At 32.0% G+C, this 21,686-nt stretch overlaps 1 protein-coding gene across 1 annotated transcript in view; it reads right to left on the bottom strand.

Annotated features, from left to right (window-relative positions):
- LOC128995451 (mucin-5AC-like) overlaps positions 1–21,686 on the bottom strand; it is a 51,905-nt gene that overhangs the window by 22,446 nt on the left and 7,773 nt on the right. The window contains exons 2-7 of the mRNA XM_054420470.1: positions 18,869–18,978; positions 13,871–14,049; positions 12,826–12,956; positions 7,268–7,443; positions 5,905–6,085; positions 5,142–5,246 (exon numbers count right to left, since the gene is read on the bottom strand). Coding sequence (XP_054276445.1) covers positions 5,142–5,246; positions 5,905–6,085; positions 7,268–7,443; positions 12,826–12,956; positions 13,871–14,049; positions 18,869–18,978 — 882 coding nt within the window. The remainder of the gene's footprint in view (positions 1–5,141; positions 5,247–5,904; positions 6,086–7,267; positions 7,444–12,825; positions 12,957–13,870; positions 14,050–18,868; positions 18,979–21,686) is intronic.

The following is a 21,686-nucleotide window of genomic DNA, read 5'->3' on the forward strand; positions in this document are numbered from 1 at the left end:
GTTACTAAAAAAGGCAATTAAAAATAATGGTAATTGAATATTCAAACTAAGAAAAGATCATTCAAAATATTAGTTTAACAATGTGGTTTGAAACTATTTGGCGTTTTGGAATTTGAAGAAAATAGGCAATTGTTGCAAGGTACTTAATACAAATCATGTTCAACAGAGCGTAGTTGGCATATTAACAAATGTAAATCAAAATATCGAACTTCTCTGTAAATACATTACGTACAGGTAAGGGTAAGGCTCAGTGCAAAATTATAGACACATTTATACTTTTTACTAATAACTGTACATGAATACATTTTCTGTTAATAAATCTGATAAACCTCGGTGAAATTGACTCATAGAAAGGAAAAACTAAACCTGTGTTGGGGTTAAATATTTAAACATTTTTATTTTTAGAAGAACATATTGTTTATTTGTTTCTTTATTTGTGTTTATGTTTATTTGTTTGTTTGTTTGTTTGTTAATGTTCCGCTAAATGACTGCGTGATTGGTTGCTAAAATATTGAAAATGACAAACGGGTGGAGGACTATTCGATTAATTGCTCTAATAAATTTTTCATGGACAACTTGTTTTATGGAACATGTAGACAAAACTACTAGTGAAAGTACAAAGTGTTCTCAGGTGACGGGAACACTAAAGTTGAGGGCTGCAAGTTTACAAGTTACGGCTCTGAACCTGAACAGCCGCAGTTTATGGGCAACCCCTTGACCCTCGCCTAATACCTTCTGTAAACTTGTCCGAATTTTGGTGATAAGTTCAGAATACGCTTGGTATTATACAAAATAAATAAGAGTTACAAATAACAAATACCATGTTAAGGGTTTCCTGTAATGTCATAACTCTAATGATTTAAATTATTTTAATTTTTCAAAAAGAATTAGATGTAAAAAAATGCATCGAATGAGGAAATGTCGATTAATTATTTCATGAAATTAACATTAATTGTGTAAAAATCTACATTAATATTTATGAAATTATCTTACAGACGTTATTTTTATTGTAGTTTAAGTTGTATTAGGTTTCCATATATTTTTCTTGATATAAAGTAAATAGGTACTTAAATGTAAAAGATTTTTCAAACGAGCATTAGGTCTAATCAAACTCTTCAAAACGTCATGTCATTATAAATATATCGTCAAAGTTCTTTGCACGATCTGCAATGTTTAAAGAAGTTCGTCCCCGGGCATTTTTGGAATCCATATTAGTTTTAATAACAATATCCGTTTGTATTTTTCGATCGATCCAACTCGGGAGACAGCAAGGGGTTGAGACCCTCCAGACAACCCTTATGGATCAAGATGGATCGACCAAAGCTGTCATTTTAAACCCTCCTTATGAGCGTCAGCTGCTGGTGTTGTTTTACTTTCAATTTGTTAATGAACCAATTGATCATCCACCCTGATCCTCCCTTTAAAAAAATCTTCAATTTAAAATTGTTTATCAAAATTAATACATTGTTAAAAAAGAACAATTTTCAAAACGTATAAGCTTTTGATAAACTTATACGGTATCCGTTATCCGTTAGTGTAGATGTGTTTTTAAAGATTCAGTTTCCTGTTCAAAGTTACTTTGTTAAGTAAAAAGCTATGAAGAAAATATCAGTTTATACCTACCAATTTTTTTGTTAATATTAACAATCTAACAACTTGTTTCTTAACTGTAATTTTTGAAAAATGATAAGTATACAGTAGAACCTTGATAACAAGACTCTCATGGGGATTGTAAAATAAGACTTCTTATCAAGGTTGACTTCATATCGAGGTTTGTAATAACATGTGATTAGGGGTAAAATAATTTTAAGGGGATTTGAAAATGACATTTGTTATCAAGGGCAACCTACTACGTAAAATTATAATATCTACACGAGAAGGCAATAGAGCATGTTATGAAAATTAAGTACAGAGAGACATCATTGAATGTTAACAAAAGTACTTCAGAGAACTATTGTGAATGCATTATTTCAGATAAATATACATTGCTTTAAAAAAATATCTTCAATTGAATTCAATTGGGATAAGTCCTTGCTTCTCGTCAACTTACAACTTTAACATTTTACTAACCGTTGAATGACAACCACTTTTTTCAGAAAGGGTTGCTGCTATCCATACGTTACATACCATTAATAAGTCAAACGTATGCGTAACTGGTTGGTTTAAACCATGTTATATTGGCATAAACTTAAGCACTTTCCAAATTTAAAATTTTTAGTTTTAATGTTACTCAGTAAAAGAGTTTTCTTAGCTATATTGAAAAGAAGAGAAAAAACTACCCGCTTACAAGTATATTAATTTAAACTTATATAACCATTTTGACCAAAATAAACACCAAAAAGTAATTAATAAAAAATTCCCTGTACATTACACTAGGTTCACTATATTGCATTTGAATGGACAAAGAAAGAAATAATAAAAATGATGCAACAAATAATGTATTTTTATATTTAAAAAGTAAACATGTGAAAAAAAGTATATTAATGTAATACAACACATTTTTTATGCACAAAATACTTACAAAACTTTAAATTACTATGGACTTCTTATTACACCACTTACATAGTTAGTTTTTAGTAATTTATAACCTCAGATCTTTTGGTTCTAAAGCATTATGTTACTATACTAAGCATTATGTTAGACATGACCGATATAGAAGCGGTATTAGTTGGCAAACAAACAAAATATTCTGGCTCTCGTTTGGCCATAAAATCTATATGGCGCTGGGTTTCTGGGATGGCGGTCTGGATGTAGAACAATTTACTTGCTGGGCGCGAATAAAGAAAATTACACCAGTTTTATAGAAAACTCAATGGCAATTGTTAACTAGGGTTGCTTTCATAGCAGTGAAAGCCAGTTGAGCGGAGCGATCACGATTCATAGTTGTTAATAAAGCAATAAATAAAAAAATGTTTATAGATATAATACAAAATACAGCTATTTCATCAATGTAACTTATCAGTTTCGCTCAGAACTATTAACGTCTATAACAAGTGCCATAAGTAAAGATGTGGACATTACATCCATATCCTTTCCTGTGTTTGCTTGCTAAATGTCATCTGGTAAACCCGCGGTTCTGCTTTGAACCCGACCTTGAACCTAAACCAATCGACATTTTCTCAATCTTATGATCTTAGCCAGATTTTGCAATTCAGGCAGAAATAATCCTGCATGGATCCATACGATTAGCAGATGCAACTTTTCAAAGAATTGTCTGTTTTGATAGAATTAAATAACGTCTTGATCAGCATTGTACGTGTTATTAAATTTACGGAAAGTAAATAAAAGAAACGTCTTATAACACTTAAAACATATATTTACGCTTATACTGTTACTCACAAGACGGATAGAATTGAACAAAATAGTTGTCACCATACCTTATGAGGTGTGTTTTCTTAAATTTTGTACATTTAACGTAACTATTAAAAGCATAGTTTTCAAACAAGTGTTCTACATTAAACTATATCAAAACATTGCCAGAAGTAGTTGTTCGTGCGTTTCGGGCGTTTATTGCTCGTCTTCATTTTCTACAAATATCAGGCAGTTTTTGAGAATGCATTCTGAAATTTTCCTTAATATGACACTCTCATGAGAATTATGTATTTTCTTGTAAAACGAAATCGCAAAAAATACTTTATCCTTCTTGGGCAAAAATATACCCCAAGTCGTTGCCAACACAACAATCAATACAACAAGTGTGTTACCAACATGATAATATAATTAAAAACATTTCTAAGTAAATAATAAGAAAACATGTTCATAATAGCCTATTTAGATAAAAATATTGATTTGAGAATATCTAGTCATTTAATACAGCAGAATCATGTAGGGTTTTTAATTCCCAATAACATTAGATACATTGTATTTGTTATAACCTTATTTAGCTACGTAAATCAAATCTGTAAAATATTGTACCTATTCGATCAGTGGTGGTTTCCAAATTACGACTTTACTACATGAATTACATTGTAACTTAGATGTAAACTTAAGACTTTCTCTGTATTACTATATTTGATCAGTGGTCATCATCCGAATTATATCTTTATCGAGAATTAATTATAATTATCGAGATGTATCTTTTACAAAAACAGTTTGAGTCTATTTCTGAATATTTGAATAACAGTTAAACATTTTTTTTATTACAGTAGGCCTACATTTATTTAGTTTATAGGAATATTTTGTAAATCTAGTTTTCAATAATGGACAATGTCACCTGTTCCATCAGCATTGCTGAAAACTTGAAATGTATTGTGACAATAAAGGAATATTTCATTTCATTATATTCCTTTGTACTGTGTTTAGGTCGTGGATTGATTTTAACATTTGCTATGATTCGAGTTACTTTAAATTATGTAGGCATTATAAAAAATTGAAATTGGTTTCGTCTAAGCCTTCCAAGCATTTGAATAAACAAAATTTGTAAGTTTGGGTAAAATATGTTTAGCCGTTATTAAGTTAATGTGTGAGAAAGTTTTCATTGATTACGATCCCAAAGAGCTTCGCTTCGCTCCACTCAATTACAATTTCACTTTGCAATAGAGAATGTCAATAAAAATGTTTCTAACACGCTTTTAAAAATTTTAGAAGAATCTTTTCGTACAAGTACACTTTAATTATTTAAATACCGTAGAAAAATGATCAAAAAAATTTGTTCAGAAACTCTATTTGCAGTGTTAAAACTTTACACCTGCTCTTTGTACACTAGACAAATAGAACTACTATCCAGACGTGAACCCCTTAGCAATACGCTAAGTCTCAAGTACACAAAGAAAACACAGAAGACACAGGGATGAGAAAAAAATTATCAATAATAATCGCTATATTCATTACTTGATACTTGACAAAACTTGGTCGGATGTTAAAGAACTTTAATTATTTTGATAATGATAGTAGCCATATAATGTTTCTCAAAATTTAAGTAACCAATTAAACTCGTACTAAACATTATAAGTTTTTTTTTAGAAATCAACATACTTTTTTATAGTATGTAATATTTACAAATCTTGTACGATCGTCATCAACCTAAGATAAAATATTAAATTATAGCCTCTCTTGTGAAGTCAAATTTCATTGTGATAGTGAATGTCAAGAGTTTAGGTCTAAGTTAAAGATTAAGTTTAAGTTTGGCAATTTACACTCACCGGTTCCACAGGTTCACGACCAACGTTGACAGAGTCCAGGAAGGTTTGCAGGTTCGAGTCTAGTCCATGGAAGTAACTTGTGGGTGCGGCTGTCTGCTGCATTGGCTGTTTGGAAAAAACAGAGATACATCATTTGGTAAAACTCCACCATTTATATTGATACAGTAATATAGCATGTAAAAATTATCTACGACTAGGTTGTATTTGTCAATACTAATTTTCTAGTCAAGGTATGAACATCGCTCGGTAGATAATATTTTATTCCAAAAAACTATTTAATACTACAAAATTATATCTGGAACGAAATAAAAAAGTACCTAAATAGTATCTCACAAAATTAACGTAACAACATTCGAATTACCAAAATAAAATGGGTCAAGAAAGAAAATTGAACTCACAAATTTTTACGACATCTTAAAAATGAAATACAAATTTTCCTTCACGCTTTCGTGCTCAAACTACATGGATTGAGAGGAAATAAATCAAATTATCAGTGAAAAAAAATCAAATGTCAAACAATCCTAGTAATTGATCCTTTGGTATACCAGTGCCATAATAATTGTTCCCAAATTTAAGGTAGAATAGATTTTGAAAATTTTTCTGAAACCGCTCATATTTTTGGTTAATTTACATGACATCATACCAAATGCAAAAACAAAACTAAACGCATGGCTGCTTAAACACTTTTGTAAGGTAATCTATAGTTTGATAACTACGGTGTCCATGCCAAAAAGCCATTGTCTATTCCAGTTTCCCCACCTACCACTGCCGAGTGTCCTGTAGGGAGAGGACTGAACCCCATGGTCGGTAGGAGTGTGACGGGGGTCGGAGGTACAGCAGGCACGGGGATCTGGGGGCCAGGGATATACGAAGAGTCCGGCCAGATGACGGGGGGCTCCGCCCCAGTGGTTGGTGGTCTTCCGGGCACTCTCAGTGAATCATCTCTGAGGAAAAGGAAATCTTGAGCTAATTGTACTGAAGACCAAATGATATAAGACGAAATAAATTAAAATGCAAGATAGGAAAACCGGCTATTGTATTATACAGGTAGTTTAAATAACATGTTAATTCGTTGGTTGAAACATGTTTCTTAAATTTTTCATCGCTTGGCATAGGCGAACAGTTTGGTCATTTATTGAGATCTTGTTAGTTGAATTACAATACAAATTATTTGTTTAAAATTACGGGGTAATGAACATTTGTGCTAGCAAGTTTATAATGAACAACTTCAGATTCGTTATGTTAGGTTTTAAAAGTAGACTACTTTGATTTTGATATAAATATTTATCTTCTTGTAAAACCTAATAGACATTCAAGTCTTAAACACTCTTCACAACTTTTTAACTTCTAATAATATCTTCTAATAGTATCGTAAATTTGGTAATTTCTTAGCTAATATTGTTCCATCAAGTAGGCCTACTTTTTAGCACTCTGGAAACTCCAACGTTGAACATGTTTGATTGAGGTTAAACTAAACAGAGAAAAGTTATGTTGCTAAATGATTTTCTTTGGTAAGGCCATACACTTATTTGTTGGATAAATATTCATAATATGAAGGATTTATACTTTTAAATATTCATGCGAAAAGCTAGATTTGACTGTGGCAGAGTCCAGTTGAAATTAACCTGCTACGATTTGTGAACACTTTATATCCTTGAAAATTTCTAGACTACTTTTTGTTCTTTCAATATGTTGGTATAACCGACCAGCAGCTCATTCAAGGCCATAGAAGAAGGCAAAGAAGCATATAATTTCCAAGTGCAAATTGTAGGCAGAAATTATAAATGAAAATAAACGTGAGTGTCCTAAAGTCAATTAACAATTTCTGTCGAGTCTTGCTGTAAAGAAAACTTATTGTAAACTATAGCATCTGCTGTGTGCAAAACATTAAAAACTAAGGCAAGGAATGTAATTGTCTGGTTATATAAATCTGATCTCTTCTCCAGAATCCAAAATCAGGGGAGCAAGCTGGTCTAGTGGTAGAGCGCGGGACTTAAGTACCTGAGTTCTCGGGTTCCCGCTAAATCTCCAATATGCTTTATCTGAGCGATAAACCCTAGGTGTGACAAATGACACTGGGTTAAAGCCTAGCGTACTGGGACAAATGTTAACTTAATCAACCTCACTTGAAGCTAACTGTCCTCGGTTTGTCCTCCGCAGCATCGGACCACTCGGACTCCTCCTCTACCACACTCAGCTTGTCGTTATCCTTGGTGTGGTCCTCGGTCACCTCCATCGCGGTCGGGGCTTCGCCCTCGGCACCACCTTCACCCTCATCCTCATCCTCATCTTCTGACTCCTCCTGTAATGTTAAATAGTCAGAAAGATACAAAAGAAATATGCAGATCTTTGCAAAGTTGCCAATAACATGTATTTTATCCTTTACAACCCTATAAATGCTCTATAAAAATCCTGCGTTTCATATTTAGTATATTTACAAATGAAGTGATAATGTTATAACAAATGCTTAATTGTTAAAATTATTTATTTTAAAATATGATGCACACATAAGGGTTAAGAAGAAACACAATTTTAAACATTTCTCCAATTAATCATAGTAACTGAAGCAGTTCTCAAAAATGTTACCTGAATAAAAAAAATTCTGATAAAGAAGGTTTAAGATAAGATTAACCAACACAATCTTATGAGTTACTTATATATTAGCAGTAACTATATGACTACTTTCGAACTAGTTGTATCATAAATAAATGACTTCTTACAGTACATCCCTCAAATAAAACCGAACCTGTCATTAATTCTATGAATAAAGAAAATTCTCAGTTTTTTAAGTCAATAAACTGAATGAGAAGAAAATGTTCACCATTCACACATGCCATGGACATGTAGTAATTCCATAAAACATGTTTATAATGCAAACCGAATCTATTTGCTATAACCGAAGAAGGTATAGAACAAAGAAAATATTTTTTTAGATTGATACGTGGATACATGGAAAATAATTTAATAAAAGTCTACAAATTGAAAGTTAATCTCAATACAGCCTGTGACGAGAGCCTACCGTTGTCAACCCTCACTATAGAAGGGCGGAGAGAGGGGAGGACAGGGCAGGAAGAAACGTGCCTCACACATTTTTGCGGCTAACCATAATTGGTCAAATTTGGAGGAAAATTGAATTCCCTCATTCCTCTTTGGAAAGATTGTTGATAAAACTCAATATTGGTTAACCCTTGAAGTTAAATGGAAAACAAATGAGTTATTTTGTTATTTAACAATCTAATGTAGCGTTTGTTGTTCAAACAAGAGATCTCAATCGATTATCCAAACAGTGGCCTATTTGAACGTTCAGTACTTCTTCAGTAATTTTCATTCTGTGATAAATAAAAATTATTGTTGTTGATTTTTATTATGTTAATACTTTAAAGGGATTTAGTTTCATAATTGAAACAACGCTCAACAAAAACGATTCTAATTTTATTGTTATCAAAGAGAAATGCTGTGTAGTCTATAAAATTAGTTGTCGAAAAATTAACATTTCCTATAGATGTAAAGAACATAAAGTTGTAAACTTGATAAGATTATGATCTTGAGTAAAAAAAAATACAGGAAAGTTTTGTTGTTTTCACCCCGTACAATTTTTGAAGATGAATTAAATACAAATTCCATTGTAACATTTTACATTTAGTTATTCAAACTCAAGTTTTATCACTAATTACCTTTTAGGCTATTGTTAAGTAATTGGCTGTTTAACTATTCGAAGTAGCTAAATATCCAATTCAATAGTTACAATAATGTAGAGTAGTAAAATAGAATTTATTCTATGGTTGGTAGCAAGATCAGGCGTTTTGGTTTCTCGAGCTACTTATCTGTCTTGCGGAAAGTTTCATTCAGTTTGAAGGCACTTAGATTAATGTGTGCATATTACATTTGTTTGCTTTAAATGCACAGCAAAGCTTTTCCTCTGTGAAATACGAAATACGAATTTACTGTAATACTAATAATGTAAGTTAAAAATCCGAAAAAAGTTATTTTGCAAATGGTTATTTATGCTACTTTCAAAATAGTATACAGTATATGAACAAAGAGATTTAAACGTGTATGATTTTATCTGAACATTTTGACTACCCTCATAGATTATAAATAAGTTTTATACACTTCCTACAATAACTGATGTAAAAGATTGTTGTAGTACATTGTTCATTGTACAAAAAACAAACCAAAATAAAACCACCTCTAGTCCTAATAGCGTAGTGGGACTTTTGTAAATGTTTAACCTCTCGCAAGAATAGGTCGAGTATAATCACGTTTCTTAGACGTTATAAGACATGAAAATAAGTAACCTGTCACATACTCTAATCATAATCCATTTACTGTACCGTCTCATATGGTACCTACTTGAATAAAAATGGAAACATACCATCTGATAAAAATACCCCCGCCGCAGCAAACCTGCCGACTAAGCAAATTTCCATTTGTCTGAATTGATTTTCAGTTAAATATATTTTAATAACATTAGGTTTAATGAGTTGAGTACCTAGGTTTGCTGCTACAAGGAAACTAATAAAGTGTGTTTTTGAGTAAAATATTGATAGCTTATTACAAAATAAATAAATTTGCCAAGTTTGATCAAAATATATCCATAAACAAGCAAACTACAACATTTGACAATATTCTTCATAAGAATAACATGGGAATTTTAAACTTACATTTTTTTTAATTTTCTCCGTTACTAATAACCGAACAAATATACTTTTATATACTAAATTATTTGTTTTTTAAGCTCTTTCAAAAGGTCTGAAGAGAAATTGGGAAATTTTGTGTTTTGAGGGTCAAAAGTGAGAAACCCCAATTTTTACCCCATAAAACCCCCTGTAAAGCCCCGTTCCCATGGCTCGATCATGCTGGTTCGCGAACTCATTCAAGTTTATCCCGCTTTACACCTTTAAACCAAATTTCATCAAAATCGGACAAAAATTACTCAAGTTTTCGCGTTCACGGACGTATATATATACATATATAAAGATTTGAACGAATGGTGTTTTTGGCCTCTGGGGACATCAAAATGAAAAAGTAAATCGGTCCCGGGTCTAGGTCTTACCGTGCCACCTACGGTAATACTGTAGCTACTTCCCTATATAGTCTAGGCATATTAGGAAAGTTAGCAGAAAGTTTAGGTACAGTCCTAATCATCCCTTTTCTTTATGTTTTTTGGGTCGCTGAACACGAATATGAGGTTTGCTGACAGATATTTTGCCCGGAACATTGGTTATTTTGTGAAAAACCTTAAAATTTTGGGCAATTTTTTTTGGTTTTTCGGGCAAATCTCGGTAAGTATATGTTTTTGATAAAATCCTGCTTTGTAAAATTAAAGATGACAAAATTTACTACAAGTTTCCTATATAATGTTTGTTTCTACGACGAACCGTTTCGCCACTAGAGCACACTAAAAAAGGCCAGAAGTACAAAAAATTAAAAACATTGCTAAATGCTGCCGTTTTACATTACGTTTCCATGGAAACAACCCATGTTACGATAAATTGAACTATTTATTCATGATAATGAACTGAAACACACTTCATAAATCTATGCCAAGATGTATGACTGACTGCTGCAACATTTCCCGTTCCCACAAATCCCCATTTATTTTCTCAGCACAGGGATGTTGCTGGCCACAGGGTTGACACCTATAGTGTATGGTTGACTGCTATAGTGGTTGAGAAAAAAGGATGAAATACATTAAAAGAGTTGTAGATAACTTTTAACTTTGGTAACGTCAAATTCAGACGAGTAGACCGTGTCCAGCCACTTGCCATAGTAAATAACGCGATGAAAGTAGAGAATTCTTACCCGTAAACCCCAACACATTGTTTCAACGTATCAGCATCGCTAAGAATTCTGATGAAAAACTAAAACACTTCTTGTCCTTCTTACGGAGAAAATTCCAAAAATCTGTAAATTTAAAATGCCCATGTTATTCTTAATGGAGACTAAGTAAACTGTTGTAGTTTGCTTGATTATGAACATGTTTTGACCAAATTTGGAAAATGCATTCATTTCATACTAAATTGTTACATAAAAAAAACAGCTTTTAACCCTCTCTTTTGCAGCAAACCTAAGTACTCGTTAAACATTTATTTAAATAGGGAATAAATGTGATATTTCTAAGGAAACATTTTAATGTAAATCCAATCAGGGAAATGGAAATTCGCTTAGTCTGCAGGTTTGCTGCGGTGGGGGTATTTTTAAGTGTGTTTCAGTTTGTTATCATGAATAAATAGTTAAAATTATCGTAACATGGGTTGTTTCCATGGAAACTAATGTAAAACGGCTGCATTTAGCAATGTTTTTAATTTTTTGTACTTCTGGCCTTTTTTAGTGTGCTCTAGTGGCGAAACGGTTCGTCGTAGAAACAAACATTATATAGGAAACTTGTAGTAAATTTTGTCATCTTTAATTTTATAAAGCAGGATTTTATCAAAAACCCATACTTACCGAGATTTGCCCGAAAAACCAAAGAAAGTGCCCAAATTTTAAGGGTTTTCACAAAATAACCAATGTTCCGGGCAAAATATCTGTCAGCAAACCTCATATTCGTGTTCAGCGACCCAAAAAACATAAAGAAAAGTGATGATTAGGACTGTACCTAAACTTTCCGCTAACTGTCACTTATATTCCTAATATGCCTAGCCTAATAGGGAAATTCGCTAAAACCAATGCATCACACAAATTTGATTCACATTTCCACTGAAAACGAAAATATAAAACTAAGCGTGGCCGATGGTGATAAGAGCACATTTGATGGAGGAGTAAATGTCCTCTCAGCTGTCGAGTGTTGATAGGAACAATTGTAGTGGGAGCGATAGCAGCGCTGCGGTGACAGCTCCATTAACTACTGTCACAATGTTACAGGTAGGGGCTATTGTCCAAGATCTGGTGTAAGAGTAACGTAAATAACACTACATCGTTGATAAGTGATATGGATAAAAATTTGTTGTACATTTGTAAGTTAAAATTTTTTAACAATTACTTATGATTCATATAAGATAGCCCAAGTGTCGATTCAAGTGAATCATGTTCTCTTACGATTTTTGAGAGTGCGAAGTTTACTTATTCAGCTACCATCAACCGGGCATCTCTTTAACTGAGCGTAGTGGTTAAAACATCATATCCTTCTTCAAAGAGATAGGGATAAATGGTCGTGATCCTCTACACCTCCCTTTTAGACTAGCTTGCAACCCTTCCGCAGATATGTTTTATGTGCTTTACTCTTTTCTTAAGTAACTAAATGATCAGAAAAATTAACGTAAAATGTGTATTGTAGGATTTCGGCTTATGCAGCCATTTGTTATTAAATCAGATCTTTAGTCCCAAGGTGGCTGGAAAAGAAGTTATTATAGATAACACCTGGTATTGTATTGGTTGTGTACCAATTAAAATGCAACCACCTGGTCGCACGGGGCCAATCTTAACGTTACAGGCCCACCTAGCTAGTAAACAAAAAGGAGAATTTTCTCAGGAGAAGAGAGTTTTCTCTTTATTTGTGGACTTCTATCAAATCAAAAGTGATAATTTAATATTATACGTATACAGTATACAGTTATGTAATCTGAGAAAATCTGCCAGTTAAAAATACAGAATCTAAGGTCTGGGTGTGTTCATTTTGCAATGTGCTTTCCACTTCACCTCTCAAAATCTATTTACTGTTTTGTCAGGAATGTTATAGTACCTCCTCAGTATCGGTGGAGATGTTCTTGGATTTGAGTATCGCCTCCAGTCTGTCATACTCGTCCCGCAGATTCCAGATCTCCCTGCGGAGTTGGTCGTTCTCCCGCCGCAGCTTTTTAATGTCGTGTTGACCTGTGGTAACGTACATTCAATTGAGAAACCCAATAAGCAATATTATACATTGACCAAGGTTGAGATAATTCTATAACTACTTGGTTGGTAATTATGGAATCGTAGGATATTGATGTACCTAATAAGGATATTTTAAGTAATTTGCCTTTAAAAAGGCAGTAGTATATATTTTAATAAGACTATGTTGGTAGTTTATTACTTGATACTATTTTCTTGAAGAATTTGTTAACTTAAAAGAAGCTGACCTCTCTTTTTCATTCTAAAACATCAATCCCTTAGACTATCGTGCAATACTATAACAAAAACATTTGGAGAATCTTCCTTAAAAAGATAGAGTTTAAGCATATTTTTTAGAGACGCAGTTATATACGTGCCACTGCGTTCCTCAGAGGCCTGATACAGGGTGTGTTTTAAAACGCAACACAAATATTACAAGTACTTTAAGAGACACTGTTTAACGAGAAAACAAGCTATATATTGGTATCCCTGTTTTATTTACATGATTGCCGATCAGCCGATATGCATTTACATAGTTATCATTGAGGTTTAGGGCTATTGCGAATTTTTGTAAATAAGACTCAACATGGTGTTTTACAAGCTCAAATGTAGTATAATTTTAGATCTCCGATTTGTTTACCTAATACGGATCTGGTTTCTGGATTCTTCATGCCTTAATAATAGTTTACTTATTAAGGTACTGGAATCACACTTGGAAACTTTCCTTCAAAACTTTCATGTCATACAATGATTTAAGTAGTCTTCTAAATTTTCGAGCTTGGGAAAACTTGTTGGGTTTTATTTATAATCAATTCCTAATAACCCTAAACCTCACAACAACTATGTGCAGCCGATTTTACATTCTTCTTTTTAGATTATGTTTAGATATATACTACTGTGGTTCGTTTCCACCATACCTTTCTCCACCTCCGCGTTGATGTTGATGGTCCTCAACCGCAGTTCCTCGTTCTCGTAGATCATTCCCCTGGACGAATTGCGGTCCAACACGCGGTTGGGTTTGACGTTGACATCTCGACGTCTCGCTCTCAACATGGACGACGTTCCGGGCGCCATCGAGCTGCGGTCTATGATCACACTGAAACACAACGCATCAGAGTCAGATGTCGAGGGTTCAAGTCTCTGAGATGTCATACAAATTTAAATTTTGTTTGCAAAGTTGATTTTTGTGCTACATTGGTTCACTTGTCATTGTGTGATACTTTTTGTTTAGGGTTTAATGAATACGTCAAACATCTCACCTCTTTAAAATAAATTAAACATAAAATACACAAATAATTGAATTGAAATTTTACCTTCGTCAGCCAGCTCCTGATTTGTTACGACTTGTTACGGCCGTTTCAGCATCACTGTGCCATCGTCAGACTATTCAGCCAAAAGGCGTCGTTAAAACACAAAAATACTTTTACACGAAACACACATATATTTGTAAATATGTTTTTGTGTTTTAACGACGCCTTTTGGCTGAATAGTCTGGCGATGGCACAGTGATGCTGAAACGGCCGTAACAAGTTGTAACAAATCAGGAGCTGGCTGACAAGGTAAAATTTCAATTTAGTTATAGAACCAGCTCAGGGGCTAGAAAATATGGATTATAACACAAATAATATTAGTAATCGTATTTTTCAAATTTATTAATGAAATTCATTCGATAGTTAAAATGCTAACATTCCTAAATAGTTCAGCTATAACTAGATGAAAAACTAAAAGCTTAGAATGCAATAATCTAAAATCTAATAAATTTCATGTTCGGCACCCATTTATTACTTATAATTTTCTTATTAATCTATCCTTCACAGTGTAACAAGATAAGAGGAAAAATTAAATTCAGCCACTTATAATTTATATCTAACTAACACAATACAATAAGTTAAATTTTACTATTATACTATTATATTTTTAGTTTAATTAAATCCAAGATATAAAGTAGATACCAATTATGTAAAATACATTTTTTTGACGTACCAAGGAATTGGTTAAAGAAGAATTAAAAAAATATGTTGACTCTAGTTAAACAAAACAACTGCACTGTTCAAATTTAAAAGTAAGTACTGTAGTTTATTGAAGCAAGCGCCGACATTTCTCTGTTGGCACTTGCAGTACACCAGTGAACAGCGGCTTGCCTTTATATAGATGAAGGCGTTTGACATAATACTTCTTTCGTACATTTCGGTGATATGTGATAACAATACGAATACATTATGGATGTGTTAACTATAGTATACTAAAGAATGAACTATCCATTATTTTTTCTATCTCAATACTATTACAGAATATGATTAGCAGTATGTTAATTTTACTTAATTAAAAAAATATAAAAAACCTAGAAATTAATTAAAAATTTTTAAATTTTACTATATTTTTAATAATTTGATTATACAGTTTTAACAAACATATTGATTAATTGTAAAACCTTATTATGGCTAACTGAATCTTTACGTCTTTGAATTCAGTGTCAACAACTTTACATCATTTTTCTGAGGTTTAAATATTTCTAAGACTATTAATAAATACATTAATTGAGTAAAAACCAAGTTTTCTTTGTACCTTCAGGGAACCATTCAAGCTATTTGCTTAGAAACTTTGATGTCCCTCACTTGATGGAAAATAATAGTTTAAGGTTGGTTTGTATTTATAACAGAATTTACTGAACACTTTGCTAAACATACTAATTACTATTTACTTTTTTTCTTCTTCTTATAGGTTTTTTTCTCCTACTATTGATTTTTTAAATGATAATCGTGTTGCTATTAACATTCTATGATAACACGTTGCAAATGTCTTAAATGCTTAAAATACATGTTATATGCCACCTTATAGGTATTTTTTCACATTTTCTCGGTTGTATTGTAATTTACTTACTACGATTACATGTTAAAAATACCTTAACAAGTTTGAGATGTAAAAATGTAATAAGGAAATAATCAAAGCTTAACAGTTCGGTTTGGTTATAATAAGTCAAATGCACATAATTTTAAATAGCTTAATATTAATATTAAATTTCAGTAGTCAATTGGATACAATAAATGATGATTTCTTAGTGTGGCACATCAAGTTTAAAAGCCTTTCTTCTACTTGAATTTTAAGATCGTTGGGGGCAGATTTGTTGGTTTTACAATACTAACCAATAACTCATCTGTGAAAAGTGACAAATTGCTTTTTCACAGAATGACTACCTATACAGAATTTAACTACGTGTTCTTCGACATTTAATATACATATTTATTCGTTATGTATCTTTAGATATCTTATAATCTTTAGATCAACAAACAATCTAATTGGAAACTTCCAGCCTTCAATTCATGCAAAATTACGCCACTGCTGAGAATTTTGCATAGCACAAATATATAACAAAATAATGTAAATGCGAATCGAATAGTCAGGGCTGTAATACAGGAGCTTGAAAAAATTACGCTCTTTAAAACTCAATTACATTCGTTAAAACAATAACAATCGTCAATACTAAATTTCTTTTTACATTTTCTGACGTTGAAGTATAAGGTTGTGAACCAAATTTGACCTACAAAAACATGAACAACCATAACAGAAATATTGTTATCCGCTCTTAAACAATTGTATAGCTGAAAAAGTTCAATTCCAATGGTGCATTTATTACTGTAACAAATTATTAACAGGTTATACAAGATTATTTATGGCTCATAACAAATATATAAAGAGGCAAAAATCGTAGGACATAGAGAATAGCACATAGAACTTTATTGTGCGTATTCATTCAAATGGTTCCATGGGGAAATAGCCCTTTGATCTCACCAAGTCCCATTCATATTTGGTTTTGGTTGATTCTCCACAGAACAAAGATCCGCTACGCAACTGCAGAAACCCGAGTTGGGTTCTTTGTTGGCATCAAGACAATGCAGAAGCTACTTAAGTGAGTATAACGCTGTGTGCTTGTATATTGCTTCAAAATGCTAGAAAGTTGGAAATAGTTTCTCATAGAAGTTGTGTTTGTCCTACTTAATGACATTTAACATAGCGGGGGTCTTAAAAATAATCATTAATGAACTGTACCAATCCGTAAAGTTACTCTAACTGAATTTTATCTTCTATTCCAAACTTTAGTTGGCTAAATTATTTGTCAATTTTGACCAGAGAAAAAGTAACAAGCCATAAGAATCTAGTTTTCGTCATAGAGAAGCTGGTGTTCATCAAGCATACAACTTTTTACTGAGAGGTTTGTTTATAATTCGTAAGAAAATTCAAGTATACATTACTTTTTTTTTTTTTAAACATGATATTGTATGATGTGATATATTCAATAAACATAGTATTCTTACTTGGATGTGCTTCTCAAAAACGATAGTCTACTGCAGAGTGTATTAGAATCGTATATCTCGACTAAACGTTGTAGTTATTGATTTAAGTATTATTTTTTTAAACATAAACCTAAGAATCTGTATTATTGGGAAGATGGGTACTCGTATAAGGATTGTATACACATTTTCACTGTATATGCATTCAATTGCAGTGTATAAAATACATCAAAATTTATATATTCAATTTATTTTTTTAACTAACAAAAATCATTTTTCCGTTTACTCCACACCTTAAATAATGGACGTAAGCTATATACAATCATGCATTATAATGTACAGTACAACACATACAATTTTAATACTTACCTTTTACGCTTACGTTTCAATGGTAGAAAGTATTAACACATACAATCAATGCAGACGTATTATAGACTACACAGCATATACACATCTACATTATCATAGTGGTTAAGGGTGTTTCATACGACGAAATAAAAACTATTTAAGGATACACAAAACTACACAACAATTGTATCTACGTGAAATGTTAAATCTATTCCTTAAAATATAAATATAACCTATTACACTTATAGTTTGGTACTAAATTAAGGCATCATTGTTACAATGTAGTATATCAACTGAAATCAAGCTATGAATTATATTCAAGTTATAAGTCATAACAATGTATATCCATATTGAGCTTTGGTAACAACTTATCCACCAACTGCACCTCAAGCTGTTTTAAAGCTCTTACCTGTTATCTAGTACATTAAATTACATTGGAGAAAAAGATAAACATATATATATTGTTAAATAATAATTGCCTATTTCCAAACTTGTAACTAGAATATATTAAAGTATAATAAAAATGTTTATCAATTCTGTGATACACAAAAAAGTATGGTAAATTTTAAAATGGTTTAAAAATAAATAAATTCATGTAAGTACATTAGTTTACAACGTAGTGGTAAATAGATTACCGATTGTCATAGTCGTTAACCAGGCTACTCAAAGCATGTCACTTTATTGTGTACTCATATTCAGCAATATGAAAAAGAGTGTTTTTGATTTGATGACATCTCGAATAATAAAAATTGTAAAGTAAAAAATGCAAAACATACACTGTTACACAATTTTCATCAAATTAAATATAATATTTAGGTATATCGTGGGCATTTGGGTTGAAACGTAACCTATACCAGTAAAAAATTTCATCTTTACGTTTCTAACCATAGTTATGCGGTACGAAAATAACAGTCTCGTCCCTTAATTTCACAGAATATAGGTTTTGCCGATCACTATTTAATATGTAAATACTAGGTTTATCTGAAGAACTGTGAAATGTCAGAGAAATCAACTAAAATATTTCAGAGATTTTAAACAGCTGAAACAAGATTCGAAAATTGTCTTTAATGGTTCAAACATTTGACAAAAATACTGCATTGCAAATACTATATTTAGCAAGCATTTGTGTTTATTTATGTTTCCACGTCTATGTTAATATATGCAAAATATACCTAAGACCTCAGTAGATTGAATAATGAATGTTACTTTATGCTACATTACGGTTATGTTTACTTCGCGTCCCCAGACACAACCTAAGCACAACTCCAGTGTACGTACGTGTATCCTTTGGAGCGCAGGTAGTCGCTTCCACAGCCACAGTAATCTCTTCTTCTTCTTCTCCAAGACTCCGACTCCAGTTCCCGCCAAAGACTGCGTGTTTCCATCCGCTACCAACACACACACACTACTCACTATACTACTCTACTGTACACCGTGCAGGGGCTCTAACATTGTCAACTGTCAGGGTTATTTCCCCTGATGTGTAGGAGGAGACTCATCCACTAAACACCTATTTAGACATTCTGAAACACATCTTCAATACTTCTATATCTAGGAGCCTACCACATGCAGGACACATAGACCATCCAGTAGCCTTTATAGGGTACGGTGAAAAGCAATACAAATAATTAATTGTTGTACCATTGGTTGTGCGGTTTTTGACTAGTAGTTGTTTAAAAGATCATAGGAAATACGAAATATAGGAAAAGAGAGGACAATTTGTTTCTACTACAGCTGTTGTTTAACCGGGTGCCAAAAAGTGCAATACACTATTCTATACCGTATTATAGAACTCAAATATAAAATATAAATATATTCAAAGATTATGCACATTTAACAAATTCAATTTATTATTTATCCTTTAAGACGGATTTTCCAACTATTTTTGTCATTGTAAAGCCTCATACTGCCGATCAAAATTTTGGGTTTATGTATAATCATGTATAGATTAACAGTAAAGCTGTAAGTATATATAAATTGGCATTTTTCTAATTAAGAATAGCGAAAGAAGTAATAATAATGAGAAAAAAAACAAAAAAAAAAAACAAGCCTGGATTGTAATTTAACACGTGTCTCAAGATAACCTCAAGCCTCATCATTCTATTAATACAAATGTTTTGTAATTTGTAGAACATTTAAAAAAGCAAACAACAACAAAAGTTTAAATATACCAAATATATTAAAATATAAATTTACGAACTCATTTTTATTCGTTCTAAGTGGTGTTACAGAAACCAAACATATATTGATAAAAAATATTAAATGATTAGCTGAATGATCTAGAAATAACAATGACGTTGTGGAGATTTTCTCGAAACTATAAGCAATTTTGTCTAAACAGAGGAACTGTATGAACAGAAGAAGGTATCTTAAATTTTATTTATCTTTTTGAAATTGTTCAAGCCAGAAAATTGTCGTTTTAAGAGTAAGCGGAAGTAATATTTGGTGCCCAGACATGTCTCATATTATTTATACCATCTCAAAATAGACGGTGGTTACAAGTTGCGAAAGTTATTTCAGAGCATATCTTGTCCGTGACGAGTTATTTTAGAGTTGCTTGTTAATTTGGTTTCCTGTTTTTACTGTCAACGATCCATCTTGATCCTTCTCCTGTCAAGTAAAGGAAAAAAAAAATACAGATACAAATGATAAATTCCATTGCTAATCAACGAGTCCCGGGACTGAATTCCGTACAAATATATTTTAAGTCGTGAATGTTTTTCGTCGTTTATCTTAAATAAATGCCAAGTATATTTTAATAATTATTTATAGAATTTTTATTTTAATTTTAAACACAATGATTCTATAGGACAAACAAACCTAACTAAATGGAGGATTACAATAAATAGATGTACTGATAAACCGTATATCGATGTACAAACGTATCAAGATACCCTATAGTTACAATCGTATCTATCGATTCATTTGTTTTTCATGGTAGACTAGTTTGCAGCATTACGGTGCATTTTGTATCTCCGAAACACAATTTTAATTATTTTTGCTAGTTGATATTTTGTAAGTTTGTTTTTTTCGCCATTCGTTATATTGCTATACTGTAAACTAGTATATTAGTACCAAATTTGTTATTGTTGTTTAGTTTATTAACTATTTGTTTTAGTCATTCACTTAGTCCTACGTTAGCGTTTCATACTGTCATTGGTTGTTTCTGCCTTGCACTGTTATCAGTTACAGTTAATAAGTTATTACTTTTCATATTGTAAGTTGATATATAATAATATGTCATATCATAAGTTGATGTATGATATCATATTTATACTCAACGGTTCTTCTATATAAAAAAAATATTTAAAAATTAGGCATCCTACGTTTTTGTACATCATTGCTTTGTTACATGGAAAAATATAGATCTCCGTTGGAATGAATTAATAAATAATCTTGAGTACTGTGTTATATTAAGTTTGAAAAAGTCTCTAAAATTGTGTACGTTTTATCTTACAGCAGAAGAAATAAAGACTAAACATTTCCTTGTAAAACTCAACATTTCGCTTCCTTTTAATAATAACAAAACGATATTTTATGAAAAAGTGAAAGTCGCATTAAAACCGCTTCTTGTAAATTGATTGAAAAAGGTTTCAAGGGTGCAATAATCTAGAGATATTGCAGTCTGAAGTGGGAATAGACCGTGAAAGTGGAACAAAAGCAGAAGAGTGGAGAAGCGAGTAACGGAGTAGGGTGGAACAAAAGGTTGTCTCGAAAATTCACCTTCTTCTACCTCCGACACGTGAGGTTTACTCTTGTATTTCATTAGCGTGTCTTGCGCTATTTTGCGTATTCTGTAATGAACAGGAAATGTGAACTCGTTCAAAGAGACAATGATAAAACGAATCATATCAATATTGTAAAGCAAATGGAAATTGAATATTGTAAAAGTAAATGAATTGTTAAACAGAACATGAGAGAAATGAGAACGGACTAGGGATGGTTATTATGTTATTGGTAAAAAATATTCTCAATTCTTTTGTAAATTAAAAGCTTTCAATTAAATAGAATGTGGAAGTAAAATTATTTTCTTTTGATAAACGATGGACAAATATTTCATGACTTCGATAGCAGCGATGTATTAGAGAGGTGGGTC

The sequence above is a fragment of the Macrosteles quadrilineatus genome, unplaced genomic scaffold (assembly GCF_028750875.1).
Source record: "Macrosteles quadrilineatus isolate MER2022 unplaced genomic scaffold, UCM_ALF_1.0 Scaffold_5__1_contigs__length_97177068, whole genome shotgun sequence".
Taxonomy (NCBI): Eukaryota; Metazoa; Arthropoda; class Insecta; order Hemiptera; family Cicadellidae; genus Macrosteles; species Macrosteles quadrilineatus.